This window comes from Bufo bufo, chromosome 2, assembly GCF_905171765.1.
Source record: "Bufo bufo chromosome 2, aBufBuf1.1, whole genome shotgun sequence".
NCBI classification, from domain to species: Eukaryota; Metazoa; Chordata; class Amphibia; order Anura; family Bufonidae; genus Bufo; species Bufo bufo.
Window position 1 is genome coordinate 52,387,908 of NC_053390.1, and position 23,050 is coordinate 52,410,957.

At 46.1% G+C, this 23,050-nt stretch overlaps 1 protein-coding gene across 1 annotated transcript in view; it reads right to left on the bottom strand.

Moving 5' to 3' along the window:
* Positions 1 to 22,103, bottom strand: part of LMAN1 (lectin, mannose binding 1) — a 32,500-nt gene extending 10,397 nt beyond the window's left edge. The window contains exons 1-10 of the mRNA XM_040421079.1: positions 21,867 to 22,103; positions 16,360 to 16,514; positions 15,625 to 15,732; positions 10,513 to 10,574; positions 9,313 to 9,412; positions 9,094 to 9,217; positions 7,284 to 7,342; positions 5,077 to 5,209; positions 3,278 to 3,468; positions 3,088 to 3,158 (exon numbers count right to left, since the gene is read on the bottom strand). Of these exons, the coding sequence (XP_040277013.1) occupies positions 3,088 to 3,158; positions 3,278 to 3,468; positions 5,077 to 5,209; positions 7,284 to 7,342; positions 9,094 to 9,217; positions 9,313 to 9,412; positions 10,513 to 10,574; positions 15,625 to 15,732; positions 16,360 to 16,514; positions 21,867 to 22,065 (1,202 nt within the window). The 5' untranslated portion in view covers positions 22,066 to 22,103. The remainder of the gene's footprint in view (positions 1 to 3,087; positions 3,159 to 3,277; positions 3,469 to 5,076; positions 5,210 to 7,283; positions 7,343 to 9,093; positions 9,218 to 9,312; positions 9,413 to 10,512; positions 10,575 to 15,624; positions 15,733 to 16,359; positions 16,515 to 21,866) is intronic.
* Positions 22,104 to 23,050: the final 947 nt, after the last annotated feature.

Here is a 23,050-nt window from a genome sequence, read left to right on the forward strand (position 1 = left end):
GCAATGCTTTATTCTGCCCTGTGGCGGCGCTGTAGGGACGCTGAACACTTACTGCCAGGTTTCCCCACCGCTGGGGATGCCAGGAGGAGGACACTTTATGATCTACTGATCGTCAAAAGACCCTTCAAAAAAGTAGGGCCTGTCCAAAAATGTAGGAAAAAAAAAAAAAGCCCCCTTTCATTGTGCACACAGAGAAATCCATCTAACGCGGTGCCCACTGTAAGGGGAACATGAAACCAATATGCACGTGAAGCTTAGAAGATATTTACACAGTGAAATTGGCAATAGGCCTCATGTCCGGATTTAACTGTAATACACAAATCCTTAAGAGAAGCATATTAGATATTAACTGCTATTATTAAATCTTAAGCAGCGCAGGAAAAGAAGAAATCCACCAATCTGTGCAGGAAAATTACTTCACGAGCATGAGCAACGCATAAGCACGTAAGAGGATGCTCACTTAGCTGTGATTTTCTCCAAAAATGCCCAGAAACATCGTTCTAATCCGGCCGGAGCATATTAAGGGAAATATTAAATAAGAGTCGGGGCCCGGCCCTGAACCGGTAAATCTAATTTGCTCACTTGGAATAAAGATTTGGAAAGAATATTAAAAGCAAAAGCTCCGCTGGAAAACAAAACTATGATAATCTTCAGAGCACAGCTGACCTACATAGTGACAACGGCGGCCAATGGAAGCATACCGGCCATGCTGGTGTCACTGTATCCGATATGTCACTGGCAAATACCGAGTGCAGGAGGGGAGCACTTGGAAAGTCAATGGTGAAGCCATGCTCGTCTAGGACACAATTGATCAGTGAACGAAGCGAAGGTGCAAAACCCTGCGCAAGCTGCGGCCCTGTATTTCTAACCTGCAAAGAAAGGAACACTCTGCATGCAATATCCTTACGAACTTTTGGATAAAAGCAGATTTTGGAAACTATAGTCCATCACAGCCTATGTTCCCTCCAAGCTGCACAGCAGCATGGCTTAGAAGTCATCCCTGAGCACTCTCCTTAAAGGGGTTGTCCAGGTTCAGAGCTGAACCCGGATATAACCCCTGGTTCACCCAGGCAGGCCCGTCTGATATGAGCATCGGAGCATGAAACGCTGAATCGCGCAGGGAAAGGGCTTTTTCATTAGATCCAGTGATGTACCAGGTCTCTGCTAGGCGCAGTTTAAAACTATAAACCAAAAAGCCCTTGCCCTCCGCGCGATACAGAGGGCTCATATCAGAGGGGCTGTCTGGGTGAAAAAGGGGATACAACCCCTATAATTTATCCATCGTGTTAATTTACATAGCGCCAACATATTGCACAGTGCTGTACAGAGATTGTGATCACTCTGCCTCTGTCCCCATTGGGGCTCCCAATGTAAATTCCAAATTTAAGTTTTTTTTCCGAGTGTTTTATACTGATGACGTATCATCAGGGTAGGTCGTCACTATCTGAGTGGTGGTGGGGGTTGGGATCTGCTAGGACCCTCATCGATCAGCCGTTTGAGGAGGTCACATCGCTCCGGCGAGTGCCACTGCCGTGGTCTCCTTGCAGCTTACCCTAGGCCAAGTGAATTGGGCTGAGATGCCATACCAAGCACAACTTTTATGCAATTGACGTCTCTGTGCTTGGTAAGCGGCAAGAAGGCCGCAGTGCTCGGAGGTGATTGTCGGGGGTCCGGTTGTCGTACCCCCACCGATAACCTATCCCGAGTATATGTCATCAGAATTAAACCCCTTTAACATATGTTTTTGGAATGTGGGAGGCAGCTCAGGTTAACGCATGACAAACATACAAACTACATGCAGACGTCATCATTGGTCAGCTTAGAACCCAGGATCTCAGCACTAAAAGACAGGAGGAGGTGGCGGAGCTCTGGTGAGTGCACATTGTATAGTGGCCGTGCCTGGGATCTCAGCTCAGTCCCCTTCACTTAAATGGTACTGAGCTGTGCTTATGCCATGTGACTGATGAATATGACATCACTGGCCTAGGAAGAGGCCGCAGTGCTCTATCGAGTGCCATGGCCTCTTCAAACAGCTGATCGAACCAGACCCCAGCTATGAAATATGATGACCTATCCTGAGGACAGGCCATCAATATCAAAATCTCGGACAGGCCCTTTAACAGAGTAGACTTGGGGAACCCTTATTTTTAGAAAAACAAGTCTGTTCCGATCCTCAGGAGATGCAACAATGTAGTTCAAAATTGCTGCAAAACTCTGGAGCAAAGTAAGGTAACTACTAGCTGGTACAAACTTAGTGGTCATTTACGATCAGAAATACGTCTGTATTAGGCATATTTCTGCCGCAGAGTGTGGCGCAAAGGTCACTTGCGCCACAATCTGCAACTTTTCCCTTTTTAAGCTAGGTCTAAAAAATAAATAAAAGGGGGGGTGGGGGGGGGTTTACTCTTCAGGGTTTATACTTTGTGTATTATTGTGCCCAAGTTGGGCATACATTTGTTTATATCAATGTGTATTTGATGTATGCTTATCTATACAAAAGGGGAAAATGTTTTAATAAAAATTACTTGATTTAAAAAAATAAAAGGGGGTGGGGGGGCGGGGCGGCAGGCCCATCTCATTCATCATATTCTATGCCTGGCTGGGAAGCTGGCTTACATTTAGACCGGCGCTGGATACGCCGAATGCAGGGGCTTATTAAGACCGGTGTCTAAAACGCTGGTCTTCATAAACGACCTACTAGACCAGGGATCAGCAACCTTCGGCACTCCAGCTGTTGTGAAACTACAATTCCCAGCATGCTCCATTCATTTCTATGAGAGTTCTGAGAAGAGCAGAGCAAGTATGCATGCTGGGAGTTGTAGTTTCACAACACCTGGAGTGCCGGAGGTTGCCTACCCCTGTACTAGACTATACAGTGTAAAGGAGTGCCATATTTATCACCCCCATCAGCCACTGCGATACATCTGGTGCATTTTCAGAATGTCCAGTCTGCATTTTCACAGAATTTGTAAATTTTGTTCACTAGAGGTCTGCTTAAAGAGAAAAAAAATATATATATAATAAAAACATTATTATTATTATTATTATTATTAATAATAATAATAAAAAACGGGTAAAACGTCTTACCTCATCTCGCTGACATGCTTGAAGACTTCCCTCTGACCGCTGAGCAAAGTCTCAAGTTCCTGTTGCGAAGCCTGGAGGTAATATAAATAACATTAATGGAGTTTTCAGAAAGAAGTCCAGGCACCCAACCTGGTTGGTACTTTGCATTGATAGCTCTAGGTAATGCTATAATCTGGAAGACCCTCGTTACCTGCTGGACGTTTCCACCGGTAGCTGTCCTCTTGGTTATCTCTTCGGTAACCGCGTTCACGTATCTGCGCTGCTCGTCCAGGATCATGTCCAGCTGTCGGTTCAGCTGCTTAATTTCAAGGTGAATACGGTTCTGACCTTCGAAGACCTGCCTGAGCTCTCGATCATTTACAGACTCATACATGTCATCCACTAGAGACAGCAAAAAAAAGGATAAAAAAAAGTTATGCTAGGTGCACACTTGTATTCGTTTGCGGGTCTGATAGTATTTGATAATCCATCCAAAAACAAGGAAGTCCCTTAAAGCTGAAAGGAGCAAAAGAGACATGCGTGTCTGCTGCTCTATTCAGTGAGCACATGGCCCTGTTCTCATGATTGGTGGCGGTCCCAGCGGTCAGACGCTGCTGATCAGATGCTTATCCCATATCCTATAGATCGGGGATAAGCTGTCCTAATTGGACTACCCCTTTAAGACTTTATTAGCCCCCGTTTTTGGACGGCAGGCAGTGCAGGTCCCGTGTTGCACGCCCGCTGTCAGAAACTAGGGACCCTGAAGAGAAGAGAGAAGCTATTGAGAACGGCTTCTGTCTTCACTTTTGCAGTTTACATTGCACTCAATGAGGGACATTTATCAAGACCTGTGTATCCATACGTCTGTCTTGATCTCTCGGTGCTGGCGTGAGATGAGCCTAATTAAGGGGCAGACACCTTTTTAATAAATTAGTTGCTGCCGCGTGCCAGAAACTGAAGTCTGCGCCTGGTGTAGACCTCAGCTATAAATTACACCAGTCTCTGCCAAACGTTATAGTGAATCCGGTGGACCGCACAAGCCCCACCCCCTTTCCGCTAAGCCCAACCTCTTTACTTGCCAACAAGAAGCTCACATTATTGGCCAATAAGGCGTACGCCATAATTCACAACTTTTTTTTTACCCCACCATGGCGTAAAACCTTTTAGTAAGTATCCCTCTCAATGAATGCTATGCTGCAGGCAATACTGCTCCCTCTATTGGAGCTGGCGATGATCGTAGTGTTCCCCCAGCATAGCATATCCGCCCCATTTACCTCAGACTATACATACTATGTATCAAAATTATCAAAACAAAATAGGGAACCTATTGTAACGCGTTATTTTAGGCTAGGTTCACGCTTGAGCGTTTTACAGCGCGTTCCTACGCGCTGTAAAACGCTCAACAGGCAAAACCCAATGTTTCCCTAAGGGCATGGTTCTCACCTGAGCGTTTTACAGCGCGTACGAACGCGCTGTAAACTGCCCTACGCCCCAAGAAGTACAGTAGCTTCTTTGGGGCGTACTGTCGCGCAAAACACCTCTGTTTTTCATTGTACTCCTCTGTGGTCAATAGCAAGAACGCGCGTACGACACGCGTTTCCAAAATACAAAAACGCCCGATAAAAACACTTGTAAACAGCGTTTTTCGAATACGCTCAGGTGTGAACCGAGCCTTAGGGTCAATTTGCAAATTTAGAAAACAAAAGACCTAGGATTGTTGCGAACATTTTATACCTTAGAAAATATTTTACCAAAAAAGGTATTAATAACAGTCCCCTTCCCCCCCCCCCCCCCCTTCCCCCAAAAAAATATAATTTTTTTTTTATCTTGGGAGCTGAACAAAAAGTAAACGCTGTTAAACAACCACCAAATAGTGTCTGGTCACAGAGGCCTGAAACACTTTGGTCATTAAAAGGTTAAGTGGAATTATAGTATCTGAATGCTACAAGCACACAAACCCCCTGGAGCCATATGAAGAGCAAATAAGGGCCGGGGGGTGTATATACGTGCCTGGGTGCTCCTTGAGCTCTGGGTGGTCTTTATTGTATTCATCTTTCCTCTTTTCCAGCTCTTGTTGGAAGTTGTCAAACTCCTCCTGGTACTTGTCCTTCTCTTCTTTGGGGATCTCTCCATCTGGAGCGGGCTGAAGGACGACAGGGTTACATTCCCATACTAGAAGCCCCATCTGCGTGCTGACTACAGAAGACTGAATGCTGCGCAGAAACCCCGGACATATAAAAGTGCGCTCGCCTCACGAAGAAATACATCATTCTGGGGCAGACACTAAGGCAAGTTTTAAAGAGCCGGGTTCTGAATTGCTTCAATTCTATCATGATGCAAAAAATACATAATAAAAATTAAGAAAAAACATAATTCCATTTAGAATAAATCATTTTGATATTTTTTTTAGGCCAGGTTCAGACAAGACCCGATTTTCTGCAATAAATGGTACAATGCTAGCGGTTGTGGATTTTTATTTATTTTTAAACCCTGTTCACACAGCGGAAAAGAGGATGATGTATATAGTGACAGGATTTGTTAAAGGACGCTGACACAAATTTCACCCTTGCAGTGTAAAGAGCGATTGATATCTGTGGCAAATCCTCTGGAATATTCTAGAAGGACTTCTAGGTCCTAAGACCAGGGGTCAGCAACCTTCGGCACTCCGGCTGTTGTGAAACTACAATTCCCACTCTGAGAACAATAGAGGAAGTATGCATGCTGGGAGTTGTAGTTTCACAACTGCTGGAGGTTGCCTACTCCGGTCCCAGACTATTCTACACAGACTTAAAGGGTGTTTTCAGCACCAAACAATTGGTGGTAGTGGGCTTAAAAAAAATATGTATCCCCTGACATTCGTGTCCACTTTCCGAGCCTGGGAAAGCCCTCTCAGCTAATCACTGGCTGCAGTGGTGACCAGTTTCCTAGGTGTTGAGATGGAAGCAGGAAGTACAGGGGAGACTCCGGCAGCGCCAGGGATTGGGGAGATGCTTATGTTTTTTGTTTTTTTTCTGTTTTCAAGCCATTATGAGTTCACTGTCCCTTTACTCGTATTGCTGCACATAAGGGACACACTTTAAAGTGGACCTGTCACCTCTCCTGACAAGTCTCGTTTACTGACTACTTGCATTTCTCATGTCATAATCCTGAAGCATCTATTCTTATGACTATTTTGTATCGCTCCTTTTATTCCTTTAGAAGTTCATGAATGGCCAGCAGCCTGGGATAAAGCTCCGTCTAGGTGTTACCAGTTGGGGGTGTCTACCCCATAGTCTGACACTATCCAATCAGTGATGCCAGTGTCCTACCGTGCAGGGACATGTGCCCAACTGGTAAGACCCAGCTAGACCTTTATTGCAGACTGATGGCAATTCATTAAATGGCATCTGTCGGCAGATTTGTCCCTATGACACTGGCTGACCTGTTACTTGTGCACTTGGCAGCTGAAGGCATCTGTGTTGGTCCCACGTTTATATGTGTCCGCATTGCTGAGAAAAGTGATGTTTTATTACATGTAAATGAGCCTCTAGGAGCAACGGGGGCGTTACCATTACACCTAGAGGTTCTGCTCTCTCTGGAACTGCCGTACCCCCTGCACTTTGATTGACAGGGCCAGGTAGTGTGAATGTGATCACGCCTGGTCCTGTCAAACAAACTGGAGAGGGCACGGCAGCTTCAGAGAAAGTAAATCCTCTAGGTGTAACAGCAACGCCCCCGTTGCTCTTAGAGGCTCTCTTGCATACATTAAAAGATACATTTTTCTTAGCAATGCGGACACATATGAACATAGGACCAACACAGACGCCTTCAGCTCCCAAGCGCACATGTAACAGGTCAGCCGGTGTCATAGGTACAAATCTGCTGACAGATGGGCTTTAATAAAAATTCAGTAGGAATAACAGGAGAGGCACAACAGAGCCATAGATGCTCCACAATTGTTATTACATGGGAACTGTTATTAGTTACCTAAAACAGCCATGTCAGGAGAGGTGACAGATCCTCTTTAATTTGACAGTATTGACACCATTACATACATCTAGTGATGGGACACATCAATTAGCAGCTAAAAGTAATCAAAGCTGCCACTGAACGTGAGGCAGAGTCTTGAGACGCACCATGTATGACACCCACGATGCTCTCCGCAGGGGTTAGCAATCAGCCAGTCCTCCCGAGACTGATCATCACATGCACTCAGTGCACCCTTATCAGCAACTTACTGTTTCCTTTCCTGGCTCAGTCAGCTGGAAAGTGAGAAACGACAGCACATCGTGGTCATCTGTGAGAAAACACAAGAGGAGGAGGAGGTTCAATGTGAACAACGAGCTATAAGAGATGGACACAATCATCCAGTCTTCAAGGCCAAGAGAGAGAGAGATATATATATATATATATATACACACACACACACACACACATATATATATATATACACTAACGAGTCCCTGATACCTACAGAAGGGATACACTAACATCTGTGAGGTCTATGTTGCACCAACTGTTGGCCAAATAACGATCTCCTATGACGCCAGGCCTCCTTCAGTATTGAGATACAACCCAATGTAAACATGTAGCAGAGTTGAACTGGGCGTTTTAGGATCCCAAACACGATCATGAGATACACACTGTAGAGAGCACAGCCACTATACAATGGAGGGCGCTGTGCTTGGTGAGCAGGCAGAAGGCAGCAGCGCTCACAGGAGCACCACTGCCTTCTCAAACAGCTGATCGTCAGGGGTCCCGGGTGTAGGACCCCCACCGATCAGATACTGATGACCTATCCAGATAGGAAATCCTGGAAAACCCTTTTAAAAAAGGGACATTACAGTTTCCACACAAATTCACAATGAAAAGTTATACAATTTTCTAGTATACTTCATATATTAAGGGTTTTCTGGGAGTAGAATATTGATGACCTACCTGTGGAATTGGTCATCAATATCGGATAGTGGGAGTTCAACTCCGGGCACCCATACCGATCAGTTGTTTGAAGAGGCAGTCTTTTCCTAGGCCAGTCATAGCTAACCTCCGGCGCTCTAGCTGTGGTAAAACTACGACTCCCAGCATGCTCCATTCATTTCTACAGAGTTCTGAGAACAGCCAAGCAAGTGTGCAGTTTGAGAAATGTAGTTTTACCACAGCTGGAGTGCAGAGGTTAGCCACAGTCCTAGGCCCTGAAGAGGCAGCACTGAGCACCGCTGCCCCTTCCTAGGCTAGTGATGTCACGTTTATCGGTCACATGGCGGACTATGGGCCTGAGCTGCAATACCAAGCATAGACACTATACAAAGTCCGGCGCTGTGCTCAGTATAGCTGTGAGGAGGCCACAGTTCTTACTGAAACAAAGCTCATCGGTAGCAGTGCCAGCAGCTTTAAAAATGGTCATCAATATTGGACTCCTGGAAGACCTGTTTTTTACATAGGGTTGTTAGATGTACAATCAAGAGAAATGGGGTCACGGAGTCCACTGGGTGAATGGAGCGGTGGTACGCATTGGTAACCACCGCTCTACTCAGTTTTATGGGACTGCCATGAACAGTGCTATTTCCATCAGTTCCGCAGACCGTGAACAGAACGGTGATCATGCGTACACACTACCAACTCCATTCACACCTGGGACCCTCCTTCACGTGTAGGGAGGGGTTCCAGCAACCATACATTTATCACCTGCCTGGTTGACAGGTGATAAATGATGTTCATGAAAAAAAAAAAACTAACTATAGGGCCCGTGTGTAGCTGCACCAGTTGTCTGACCCTCATTAGGACTCTCTAATACAGGGATGAGCAACCACCGGCACTCCAGCAGGTCTGAAACTACAACTCCCAGAATTCTCCTTTTACCCCTATGGGAGTTACAAGAAGAGCCAAGTACATGTGCATGCTGGGAGCTGTAGTTTAACATCAGCTGGAGTGCCAAAGGTGGGCGACCCCTACTCTAATGGATCTTCATAAAGAACAGGCCCGACCGCCATGACAGCTGCTCTTTGAACTCTGACAGTCACATAAGAGTAAACAAGAATTGTGTCTAACCTGCGAGGCCTCCAGTGGCTGCAGATATGCCAAAGAAGCCTTGCTGGGGCAATATCATATTATCCACTTTGGCGCAGAACTCGTAGTCCTCCTTGTCAGGGGTGAAGCCGCTGTTAATCATCACCTACGAGAACAATACAGAAGAGAGCATTTCTAGGAAACGATAAAACTGAGCAAATTCCCCGCCAGTCCCTGACACGGGGGCACCGAGGAGCTCACCGTCAGCGTCTTCTTGTAGTAGGTTATCCGGGCCCGCACTGGGTACGGCTTGTTACGGAAATCTCTCAGACACGAGCCCAGCGCTTGTGTCGTACCGTCACTGGGAAGAGGAGAAACAGAGCAGAACTGAAGTTAACTGGGTTTCTCCATGAAACTATTACATTCTACAAATGTCTAATATTCCGTATCGATTCTTCACCATTTTCAAGATCTCTGTTTGCTATCGGTGAACGGAAACATTCCTGGGCAATAAAAAAAAGAAATGAGCTGTTGAAAACAACTGATCATTTGTTACAATGTATCAGTGCTAGCAAACTGCTGTGTTAGGGTTTGTTCACTGCATCCTCTTGACAGAACGGGTCCATCACGTACCCATCAGGGTTTTTGGTATCTGTGACGGCACAGTGTACTATCCCTGCAGTATAAAATAGCATAAAAACCCTGACAAACTAGAAACAGTGCCTTACAGGGGTTACCCCAGTAAAATGACCGCCAATCCCCAGGACAGGTGATGTTGGATCTCTGGGGGTCTAACTGGTGGGACCCCCAGCGATCCTGGGAACACAGAGGTTCTCCTCTAGGAATGGAGCAGTAGTGAGCATGTCAGTCCACTGCTCCGCTCACTTTCATGGGACTAAGGGAGAGTTTCATGGAAGTGACTGGAGCGGTGAACGGACATGCACACTACCACAACACTCAGAGGAGACCCTCCGTTCACAGGACCGCTATCTCAGAGGTCGGACACCAAGTATTTTGACATTTCTTACCTATCCTATGAATAAATGATAAATACGGTACATGGGAAAACCCCTCTCCATCCAGAGTCTCACACGCACAACCCCTCTCCATCCAGAGTCTCACACGCACAACCCCTCTCCATCCAGAGTCTCACACGCACAACCCCTCTCCATCCAGAGTCTCACACGCACAACCCCTCTCCATCCAGAGTCTCACACGCACAACCCCTCTCCATCCAGAGTCTCACACGCACAACCCCTCTCCATCCAGAGTCTCACACGCACAACCCCTCTCCATCCAGAGTCTCACACACACAACCCCTCTCCATCCAGAGTCTCACTCGCGACCCCCTCTCTGCACAGCTCAGCACATTTTCAGTGTCTTATTTGAAATTTCCAATTCATTTGTTAAAAGTTTTAAACGGTTCAGAAATTATGTTCCCACGGTAAAACGCGCACTTACTTTTGATGGTCATATACAAGCTTGCCATTATTACCGACAACCAAAATCGCTGGATTATTTTTCTAAAAGGGAAAAGAGACAACAATGAAATCCAGTCCACAGTGAATTAGTGTTTGTCACAGGAGTTCAGTTAAGGTAAAACAGGCAAGTCTGTTGGCAAGCTTGCTGAACATTTCCATCAACAACCAGCAGAACAGTGAGTGCAGCTCTGGAGTATAATACAGGATGTAACTCAGGATCAGTACAGGATAAGTAATGTATGTACACAGTGACTCCACCAGCAGAATAGTGAGTGCAGCTCTGAAGTACAATAATGGATTGAACTTGGGATCAGTAGGAGATAAATAATGTAATTTATTACTCAACTATGAAGATTTTATCTTCATGCAGTCAATAATGTTCAAAGGTGAATGTATGTTTTGAGGCAAATTACTGCTTCACAGAGAGGAGCAGACACTTTTCTCAGTAATGAGGACACATATGAACATGGGACTAACACAGATGCCTTCAGCTGCCAAGTGCACATGTAACAGGTCAGCCAGTGTCATAGGGACAAATCTGCTGACAGATGCCCATTAAAAAAAAAAAAGCACAGCCACACCTACAGCATAAAGTAGCAATGGAGCTGTGTAAATAGAAAATGGCAGGTTGTGATGTGTTATTGTCACGGTGCCAACCCCTCAGGATAGGGATCGAAATACTGATTCCTTCCACCACCTACACCCATCACACAGACTCTGCTTGCCAGGCTCTCGCCCAGACTAACACAACCTGAAATTATCTCAAATCACTGTGAGAGCAACAAACCTGCCCGTTCCTGCAGACTTCATCCTCAAGTTACTGTGACTTTATAGGGAACCTGTCATCAACTTTATGCTGACCTCACTGAGGGCAGTATAAAATAGTGACAGAAATGCTGATGTCAGCGGTGTGTCACTCATCAGTTAAAAGTACGGTAAGTGGTCGCTGAGAACCGGCATCATAGTCATTGCAGCCCAGGCCTTGAAAAGAGTCATCTACCTGAGAAGAGTCCTGGTTATTATAATCTCCTGCTCCCCCCCCCCCCAATCTGCTGATGATTGGCAGTTCTCTCATAGATAGAAAGGGAGAAAACTAGGTAGAAGACTGCCAATCAGCAGCAGGTGGGTGGAGAGAGCAGGAGATTATAATAACCAGGACTCTTCTCAGGTAGATGTGACTCTTTTCAAGGCCTGGGCTGCAATGACTATGATGCCGGTTCTCAGCGACCACTGACTTTTAGCTCATGAGTGACACATCGCTGACATCAGCATTTTTGTCACTAATTTATGCCGCCCTCAGTGAGGTCAGCATAAAGTTAATGACAGGTTCACTTTAAACAGTTAACAAGACAGAGAGGTGGAACTTGCTTCTGGACCCAGATGGAAATCTAAGACCATCACACATGAATATACTGTATATAGTGCCCCCCGCAGAAGAACCGGTCAGTCTGCTCAGACACTTGATTTTGGGTGCAATAGGGTCAAAAGGTTTACTTTACCCACTGAATTGTGGGTATAGCCATCATCTAATATTCTTTCCTGAGGAGTTCCACCATAAACGGGTGCATGCCTTTGTTTTCTCAGCTATCGATATGCCCACCAATCCATGGTTTATTGAGATTCTCTCTAATTTTTTTATGGGAATGCAATTTGTACCAAGCCTCATACTTAAAGAAGAACTCACGCAAAATATTTTATTCTCTGATCTGTTAGGCTTCTTTAACACGGGCGTCATGTTTTTGGCCCGGATAAGATGCGGGTGCGTCGCGGGAAAATGCGCGATTTTTTTCCCCGCGAGTGCAAAACATTGTAATGCACTTTGCACGCGTGAGAAAAATTGGCATGTTTGGTACCCAAACCCGAAGTGTTTGGGTTAGGTGTTGTGTAGATTATATTATTTTCCCTTATAACATGGTTATAAGGGAAAATAATAGCATTCTTAATACAGAATGCATAGTACAATAGCGCTGGAGGGGTTAAAAAATAATAATAATTTACCTCACCTTAATCCACCTTAATCCACTTGCCCGGCTTCTCTTCTGTCTTCTTCTTTGAGGAATAGGACCTTTGATGAAGTCACTACGCTCATCACATGGTCCATCACATGTTCTTTTATATCATGGTGCAGGATCATGTGACGAACCATGTGATGAGCGTAGTGACATCACCACAGGTCCTTTTCCTCCTGCACAGCAAAGATGAAGACAGAAGAGAAGCCGGGCAGCCCGAAAAAGTGGATTAAGCAGAGTTAATTATTTTTTTTTTTTTTTAACCCCTCCAGCCCTATTATACTATACATTCTGTATTAAGAATGCTATTATTTTCCCTTATAACCATGTTATAAGGGAAAATAATAATGATCGGGTCTCCATCCCGATAGTCTCCTAACAACCGTGCATGAAAATCGCACCGCATCCGCACTTGCATGCGGATGCTTGCGATTTTCATGCAGTCCGTTTTTCATGAAGATCCGTTTTTTTTTTTTTGCGGATTAGATGCTGACCCATTCGCTTCTATGGGGTCCTTTACTTCCATTCCACGGCTTCGCAAAAGAAATGAAACACGTCCTATACTGTCAGTGAAAATCAGGACATGGCCCCATTGAAGTCTACGGGTCCGCAAAAATACTGAATGCTATCAGTTTTTTTGAGGACATGCTGAACTGTCCGCAAAAAAACGGATCTGTATTTTTGCAGACAGCAAACGGCTGTCTGAATGAGCCCCAAGTCTCATAGGAATGAATAGAGAAGTAACTGACTTTCTGTCCTGTGTCAGTTGAAGACACAGCTGAGGATCAGAAGGGAGGTTATAACTCACAGTCACTGATGAGAAGATTACCTTCACTACAGTTTACATCATGCACCTTTCTAACAGGTCAGAGAATAATTATTTGCAGGAGTTCTTTAAAGGGGTTGTCTCATCTAAGACTGGTGCGATATCCTTCTGATAAACCACCAATGTCAGATAGGGGTGTGATCCGCTCCTATCTCTTGAAAGGGGCCCCCCCCAAGGTGAACGAGAGCAAAGCACAAAAGTATGGCGACCCTCCATCACAATAAAAATTGCAGAGTGCTGGATCGGCTATTTCTGGCAGTCCCAGCTCTCCATTCACTTCTATGGGACTTCCATAAACTGCCGAGTGCAATCACTCAGCTATTTTTGAAACTCCCATAGAAGTGAATGGAAAGCACTCCATGCATGCGCAGTGACCTCTTCTTGGGCTCTGTTCTAGCGATAGGACCCGCACCTATCTGACACTGGTGACATACCCTTGCAATATGCCACCAATGTCTCGGATGACACAACCCCTTTAAGAGTATTCAAGATAAGCGGCATGGGAGGGAAGGTACCCGATTTTATACAGTAATCTGCAGTATGTAATCCAGCATGTGCAGAAACCTGTGGTAACCCTAATGAACCACCCACCCGGGCTCTTCTACTGCGACACTACAAATTCAGGAGAAACTATATGAAACCTTGCCGGACAGGTCTGCCCTGTTGATGATGCAGTAGCGATTGGCAATATCAACGCAGTAGATTCATCTTTACTGAACCCTCATTTTTGCACTGGGATTAAACCCCTCTTCAGCCGCCATGTGGTGCTCTCAGACTTGCCAGAGATTTATGTTTTTAACCATTAAGAGCAGGAAAGAAGATTGTGTTCTCGTGCACCTCTTGCAGACTGGCAGCTGCAGGTAATACAGATTAAGGCCCCATTCACACGACCACATTTTTGCATATCACATGCGGAACATTTTTTGCAGATCGGATCTCGGTCATTTCAACGGAGCCGCAAAAAATGTGGACAGCTCATTATGTGCTGTCCGCATCCATATGTCCATTGCGCAGCCCGACAAAAAAGATTGAACTTGTCAAATTCTTGTCCGTTTTGTGGAACAGGCATTGTTACAATGGGTTCGCAAAAAAAAAAAAAAAAAAAACGGATGCAACACGATCGTCATCCGTATTTTTTGCAGATTTGCATTTTGTAGTCATGTGAATGAACCCTTAGTGAAGTTATGTCTAAACTAGAGTTACATTAGCGGGTATAACACCTTTAAGGTTATTAAAGATAAATTATTTTTATTAGTGAAATCTGCAAAGAGACTGATCTATAAACAAACTTCATTGCCTTTGTATATACATTACGTATCCTGCATTATACTCCAGAGCTGCACTCACTATTCTGCTAGTGCAGTCACTGTGTACATACATTACTTATCCTGTACTGATCCTGAGTTACATCCTGTATTATACTCCAGAGCTGCACTCACTATTCTGCTGGTGCAGTCACTGTGCACATACATTACTTATCCTGTACTGATCCTGAGTTACATCCTGTATTACACTTCTGAGCTCTCCATAGAGCCTGCTCTGGTGACCTGCATGATGGGAAGAGTAGTTTTATGTATTTACTATGTAGTCAAGTTTTGTTTTTAGAGCAAGAGTTTCAGCTGCTCCAGACAGAAAGCTAAGTTCTCCAGGCCTGTACCTTAAAACCCCCTTTTACAGCCAACGTGTGGAGAGAAGACACTTCCAGCAGTACTTACCCTTCCGTTGATCCACCGATGCCGGCTGGGATGACGTCAGAGCCCGTCTGGCCGCTGGCTTTTCCTATGGAGCCATGAATGGACGTGCTCCTCTCCCTTCATGTTCAGTTGCATCACATAGATGTAGCTGAACAGGAAGAAAGATGCACACCACCGGTCACAATGTCTGGGGAGCTGTCTGCAGCAAGTCGGGCGGTCATGTGATCTCAGGCAGGATTGCTGAATCGGCGGAACGCTGGAAGGGGAAGTACTGCTCAGTGTCTTCTCTGCACAGAGTTACTGAAATATGCTTTAAATTGTGAGTTACAAAATTCTATAATTATGAAAGATCCATATGGAAAAGTCCCAGCAGGACAGTAAGCACTGTCATCTCCTACAAAGCCCATGTAAAAGCATCACTTTCATGTCATAAGCCTTTTCCTCATATAGGACGATGGCAGGGACGCGGTCTGATGCAATCTCAGCAGTTAGGTACACAGATTTGCCCCGTGTGTACTTTGGAACGAGCCACGATAAATTCAAAGTGCAGAAAGTAAACCAACCTTCCCATCGTTGTCAAACGAGTCAAAGAAAATACCAACACCGTTCCAGGAGTCAGCGGCTCCGTACACATTGCCATCCAGCCCCTGGGAGACCGTGTACCATATAGCCTGAGAGAGAGAGATGACGACATGTTACAGGGTGTACAACAGGCACAGAACTGCACGGCATCACACATCCTATCTCTGAACTGTATGGCCAAGGAGGAAATGCAAGCCTAGATTTTGACAGTACTTCACTTCATTTCCGTGTCTTCAGGTCTATCGGCTGCACATCTCCCATATAACTGAATGGAAGCACTGCTGCTGTGCCACCTGCAACTTGGATGCAACTGGAGGCTGCAGATGCATCAAAGCTACATTGCTTAGAAAACGCCCCATCCGAAGGCCATTATGGACATCATACAAGGAGGTCCCCTAGATTGAAACACCTCCATTAGCCAACGTGGGGTATGCTCAGGAGTTAAAAAGCTCCTAATGCCCTATATACCCACCCCCAAAGTCACACTGCAGTGTTCCAGAATACTGAGATAGGAGGACTGCCGGCGAGGTCCACTCTGGGGATGCTCTAGCTGCCTTTGTGCCCTGGTCCCAACAGCATGGTCAGCTATTCCCTTCCTTTAGCAGCTCTGGAGGGTCTGACCCTGCAGCTCCTTACAGCGTGAGGACCTCACCAACATCTGCTCCTATCTCAGCTTCTTGGCCACGTGTGGAGTCAAATAAAGCCTCACTACATACCAGGCCATCGGCACCGATTCTTCCCCGTCCCGTTACCCGGAAAGTCACTTCTACTTCCCAGTTCTCAAAACTCGGAGCAATTTTCGTCCAGGCGGAGCCTTTCTGGCTCTTCATGGAAGGAGTGATCCGAATCTGGTCTGCGCTGGGGATCGCATCTATAAAGAAAGCCATATAAGATTACTGACAAACGACAATTTTTGCGCCACTTCATGCAATGAGACGTAGCGGAGGACGCTATTCTGGGGTCTCACAGATACCATTTATACAGGGCAATTATCAATAGGATTGGTTTAAGGTAACATGCAAAAGTGCTACCATATTCATTATATTGCCCCAATACATCCAAAATGTTTTGAGCCTCCAGCTCTATGAAGCCCTATGCATCTCCATGATAACAGACAGCAAACATGCTCTGTACCGTCTGATCCTGAAGCCATATTCCCTTCCATCTTTTCCCAACTTTACACTAACATACAGTCAGGTCCAGAAATATTTGGACAGTGACACAATCTTCTGGTTTTGGGCTCTGCATGCCGCCACATTGGATTTGAAATGAACAGATGCAATTGAAGTGTAAGACTTTCTGGATTAATTCAAGGGGTTGAGCAAAAATCTCCTGTAAAACGTTTAGGAATTGCAACCATTATTCTACAAAGCCTCCTCATTTCAAGGGCTCAAAAGTAATTGGATAAATTAGCATCCCCATAAATAAAATGTTCCCTTTTAACACCTTGTAGAGAACCCTTTTCAGGCAATGACTGTCTGAAATCTGGAACCCATGGAACACTGGGTTTCCTCTTTGTGATGCTTTGCCAGGCCCTCACTTGCTTGTTTGCCTAAAGTTTTGTCTTAAGCAAGTAAAATGCATGCTCGATCGGGTTGAGATCTAGTGAGTGACTTCTTCGCCTTAAAAACTCCCAGGGTGGCTTTCCATCTGTACTGGGAAGTGCCGTCCAATCAACCTTGCTGCATTAGGTTGGATCTGAGCAGAAAGTCTATCCCTGTACACTTCAGAATTCATCTGGCTGCTTTGGTCTTCAGTCACATCATCAATAAACACTAGTGACCCAGTGTCATTGGAAGCCATGCATGCCCATGCCATCACAATGTCTCCAACGCGTTTTACAGAGGATGTGGTGGGCTTCGGATCATGAGCCTTTCCAAGCTTTCAATACTTTCTTCTTCCCTTCATTCTGGTACAGGTTGCTCCTACTTTCATCTGTCCAAACAATGCTGTTCCAGAACTGAGCCGGCTTCTTTAGATGTTCTTTGGCAAAGTCTATTCTGGCCTTTCTATTTTTAAAGCCGATTAATGGTTTGCACTTTGTGGTGAACCCTCTGTATTTGGTCACATGAAGTCTTCTCGTTATGGTAGACTTAGATACTGATACACCTACTTTCTGGAGTGTTCTTCACTTCGGTGGAGGTTGTGAAGGGATTTTACTTCACCATGAAAGGATTCTGCGATCATCCACCACTGTTGCCTTCCGTGAACGTCCATGCCTTTTTGAGTTCCTGAGCTCACCAGTGCGCTCTTTTTTCCCGCCAGAATGTACCAAACTGTTGATTTGGCCACTCCTAACATTTGTGCTCTCTCTGATGGATTTCTTCTTTTTTTTCAGCCTAATGCTGGTCTGTTTCGCTTCCATTGAGAGCTCCTTTGACCGCATGTTGTGGGTTCACAGCAACAGCTTCCAAATGCCACGTCTGGAATCAACTCCAGACCTTTTACCTGCTTAATTGATGATGAATTAAAGTGGGAATAGCCCATGCAGCCCATTACATAGCTTTTGAGATAACTGTCCAATTACCTTTGGTCCCTTAAAAAAGAAGCAGCTACACATTAAAGAGCTGTAATTCCTGAACCCTTCCACCAATTAGGATGTGAATATCCTCAAATTAAGGTCTCATGCACACGAACGTTGTTTTGGTCCGCATCCGAGCCGCAGTCTGTGGCCTAGGTGCGGACCCATTAATTTCAATGGGGCCGCAAAAGATGCGGACAGCACTCCGTGTGCTGTCTGCATCCGTTGCTCCGTTCCGTGGTCCGCAAAAAAAAAAAAATATAATCTGTCCTATTCTTGTCCGTTTTGCGGACAAGAATAGGCAGTTATATTAATGGCTGTCCGTGCCGTTCCGCAAATTGCGGAACGCACACGGACGCCATCCGTGTTTTGCGGATACGCAATTTGCAGACCGCAAAACACACAACGTTCGTGTGCAAGTAGCCTGAGGCTACATGCACACGAGTGTATTTTGTTTCCGTGTCCGTTCCGTTTTGTTTTTTTTGCGGATCGGATTCATTTCAATGGGTCTGCAAAAATTGCGGACAGCACACCGTGTGCTATCAGTATGTCCGTTCCGTAGCCTCGGAAAAAATAAAAATAGAACATGTCATTCTTGTCCGTTTTAGGCATTGTTACAATGGTTCCGCAAAAAGAAACGGATGGCCTAAGGCCTCATGCACATGACCGTTGTGTGCTTTGCGGACCGCAAATTGCGGATGGCATCCGTTTACGTTCCGCAATTTGCAGGACGGCACGGACAGCCATTGATATAACTGCCTATCCTTGTCCGCAAAACAGACAGGAATAGGACAGGTTATATTTTTTTTGCGGACCACGGAACGGAGCAGTGGATGCGGACAGCACACGGAGTGCTGTCCGCATCTTTTGCGGCCCCATTGAAGTGAATGGGTCTGCACCCAAGCCACAAAAACTGCGGCTCGGATGCGGATCAAAATAACATGTAACAGGTCAGCCAGTGTCATAGGTACACATCTGCTGACAGATGCCCTATAAATGTTTTCTGAATTATGAATAGCAAATCTAGGTACGGAGCTCATACTGATATTGATTTGCGTAGGTATGGAGCCGATAGTCATAGCTTTGCAGATTTGTCATTCTGAATGCTAAAAAACTTGGGTAACCAGTAGTAATGGTGGCGTAATTCATAATCCCATAGTCAATGGAAAAGTAGAGCGCATGCGTGTTAGTGAGGAGGACGGGGAACTCAGGATCTTATGGATAGATAATAAATGCCTCTTGGGACCCCTACCACCATCACATCCAAGAAGGCCAGTGGTTCTCAAGTTGTTGTAAAACTACAACTTTCAGCATTGCCCTCATGGTCACAGTCTGTGAGGGCACGCTGGGAGCTGTAGTTCTGCCACAGCTGGAGGACCACTGGTTAGGGACCATGCAATAGGTAAAGCATCTGATAATTCTATACTCTGGCTGCCAGCTTTTTGGGGAACCCCTGAGCAGGTTGTGCTAGTGCAGAGTCTGCAGCACATAACGTGCGGAGACATCCGTTACTTCAGGTTTCCATCACCATTTCCTACTGACAAAGTTCACCCGAACGCACAGTACAAATATTAGGACGCGGTCACAGCTGCAGCAGCTACAAGGCCACATCAGCACAAGGTGCCTTATCAGATAGTGGAGGGGAGACTGAAACCGCGACGTGTCACTCACCGGTTCCTGATCTCGATTCTACAGGAAGGCCGCATACTGTGCATGCACAGGGAGATTTACCTTCTAAAATATACCTTGTCCTGACCAGACAGTTAAAAATGCAATCTCAGAATATCAACAATTCTACATTTTACCAGTAGTAGAAAAGCTCAAAATAAAAAGTACAAAAAAGTTGCTGTTATCAGTTTCTTTTTCACTTAGAGGAACTCTTGCCTGAATTTTTTTCCATAGGAATGTATTAGTGCCGGATCCCCTTTCACACATCAGTGAATCATGTTCTCCACGGACAGCGCACACATATCCATTGATTTTAATGTGTTTATTCACAAATCCTTGTAGTTCCACAGACCGTCGGTCAGTGGAAAAAAAACAATGGAGACGTGCACCGCTATGGTCCGTAGTCCGATAGCATTTGTTCTCAGCGGTTTTCACCGACCACTGGTAGGAGATGGAAATCCTAGCAATGCACGTGGAGGGCAAAAACTGGACACACGGGCCAACAACAGACCCTTCGCGGACATCACTGTCTCGTCATGGACGTCCTCATAGACACGGACGTGTCAGAGACCTTAGAGCAAGTTCTCATGGAGCAGATTTGCTGCCGAAATCTCTCAGGCTACGTCCACATGGCCACAAACAAATCGGAAAACTTTGCGGCTGGTCCGCAGCTACCTCCTACTCCATGGCGGTCATTTACACAGGCGAGGAAAACATCTCATTTATGAAGGGTCTCAGGCCTGGTCATAAATTGCTAGGTGCACCGCTAACTGTCTGGTGCACCTGAAGTAAATACGGACCCTGACCGGACTAGTTTTCACTCGTTTCCAGGACGGTAAAAATATGTGTCGGGCCCGATGTCCCGATCCCCGTCACTCCCAAATGGTGAGCAAGGTGCAAAAATGCCCGTGCGACAAAATATTGTCAAAGAGTCGGAAAACAGGGAAGTGCAACTTTTTTTATGCCAAAAAACGGCGGAGCTCCCATTGTAAACGACCCCCAATGTATTTTGCCCTGTCCCACCAACGTCAATGAGGAACGCTGCTAAAATACGCTTCGCAGAAGTGACCACCTATAGAGCAAATACTGAAAACACAGTCGTAAAAACGCGTCCACGTGCATGAGGGCAAATATTTCTCATTGCTGAAGGTGGCGATTTAGATAATACGAATAACGCCGCGTGGAAATGTCGTTTCATGCGGCGGAATGGAGTACTCCGCTTTTTTTTTTGACATGTGAACATTGCTCTATCAATACGCCAGTTTGACACTTGAAACAATCACCAGATTATCCGATGCCGGATTAAAAGAATTTCACTGTATTTCTCATGGCTGAAAGTTTGCTACAATTGTATCCAGTCTACGGCAGGGATCAGAAACCTTCAGCACTCCAGCTGCTGCAAAACTACAACTCCCAGCATGCTCCTTTCATTAGCGTAGGAGTTCAGAGAACAGCCAAGCAAGTGTGCCTGATGGGAGATGTAGTTTCCTGGAGGTTGCTGACCCCCATGCCCTCCGCTATGCTTTGTCCCTTTAGGCTGGCCTTGCCTGTGGCTACTTGTCAAGTCCCAGATTAGTCCCCCGTAAGGACGAGCGAACTTCTGTTTTCAAGTTCGGCGTACAAGGTTCGGGTTATTTAAGAATTCCGTTACGGTCCGTGGTAGCGGAATCCATAATGGAATTCTTAAGACAATCCAACGACTTACCGCGGGACCTTCGGCCGTCACCCAGCTTTCCTGGAGACCCTGAACGGGGAGGTGACGCAGGAGCAGGGCTATGTGCAGCATTTGACAATCAGGATGACAGGGAAGCCGGCCGACACCCTGCCTGTGAGCTGGGACCGCAGCAGAGGGTTGTCACCCAGCTTTCCCGCGTACAGATAGGATTTGGGGTCTCTCTTTACGGGTTCTTTATGTTTTAGGGCTGACTAGCAGCCACTTACCGTACACTGAGAGGCTGTAAGTGGTTGGAAAACAAGTTCTGCAACTAACCCTTCAAATATGTGGCCCCCCAGGGTATGTTTTCTGATACTTACTGCCAGTGTGGAGCCAGAATGGGACGGTCCCATCCCCCTGCACCAGGTAGGGACCCTTGAAGCTATACTTATACTCGAACCGGCGGTGCGGAAGCGTCTGCTCCCCCTCAGCCCGGGCACAGCTCAGCGAGGAGAGGGTTAGGAACCAGCAGAGCCCGGTTACAGCTCGGAGATGCTGCCGCTGAATGGACATCGCCATCTTGGATAAAGCTGACGTAGCGGCGACCGGAGAGAACCCGCAGAGCCAACAGGGCGCTTTCCGATTGGCCGAAGGCTAGACCGGTGGGCGTGGTCAAACGCGTTGCCAAGCCGATCGCACAGTGAACCTACGCTACCAGGTGCTGTGCGGTCCTCCAGGCTTAGGGGTCGCTGTGAGAAGCGCAGCACGGCGTCTGCCAACCGTGTAGCGGTACATTTTGGACTATGTAGAGGTGTCTTAAAGGGACAGTACAGCCAGGTAGTAATAGTTGTTCTCTGTTGTCAGCCTTTTCATGCTGGTGACAGGCTGATGGTTGTATTTATCAATGGAAAGAAAGTCTAGAAAAATGGAAGAGCAAAGCATACCTCCCAACTTTAGAAAAGAAGGAAGAGGGACACTAAACGTAACACCTAATCCCTCCCAGTCCCCTAAATGCCCCCACATAGTAATTATTCCCCCTATATACCAACACACAGTAGTTATGCCAGCATTGTGACCCCCTTCACAGAATATGCCCAGATATGTGCCCCCTCATAGTAGTTATGCCCAGATATGAACCCCCTCATAGTAGTTATGCCCAGATATGTGCCCCCTCATAGTAGTTATGCCCAGATATGAATCCCCTCACAGTAATATGCCCAGCTGTACCCCCCTCACAGGCAGTAAAAAAAATATAAACTCCCCATACTCACCTAGTTCCCAGCAGCAGCAGCAGGATGACACACAGAGCTCCCGGCCGCCTCCTGCCCAGACCTGCAGTGTGGAGCGCAGACAGGAGGAGGAATGATGGAGCAGGGATCAGAGGGACATCAGACAGACAGCTCACTGCTTCATTATTAAAGACAGCTGTCTCTGCTTCCTATAAAAGACAGCTGCCAGAAAGCAGGACATACCTCCCCCGTACTGGGACAGCCACTGAAATCTGGGATGGTTGGGAGGTATGCATTACACATACATACCTCCCAACTTTTAGACTTGAAAAGGG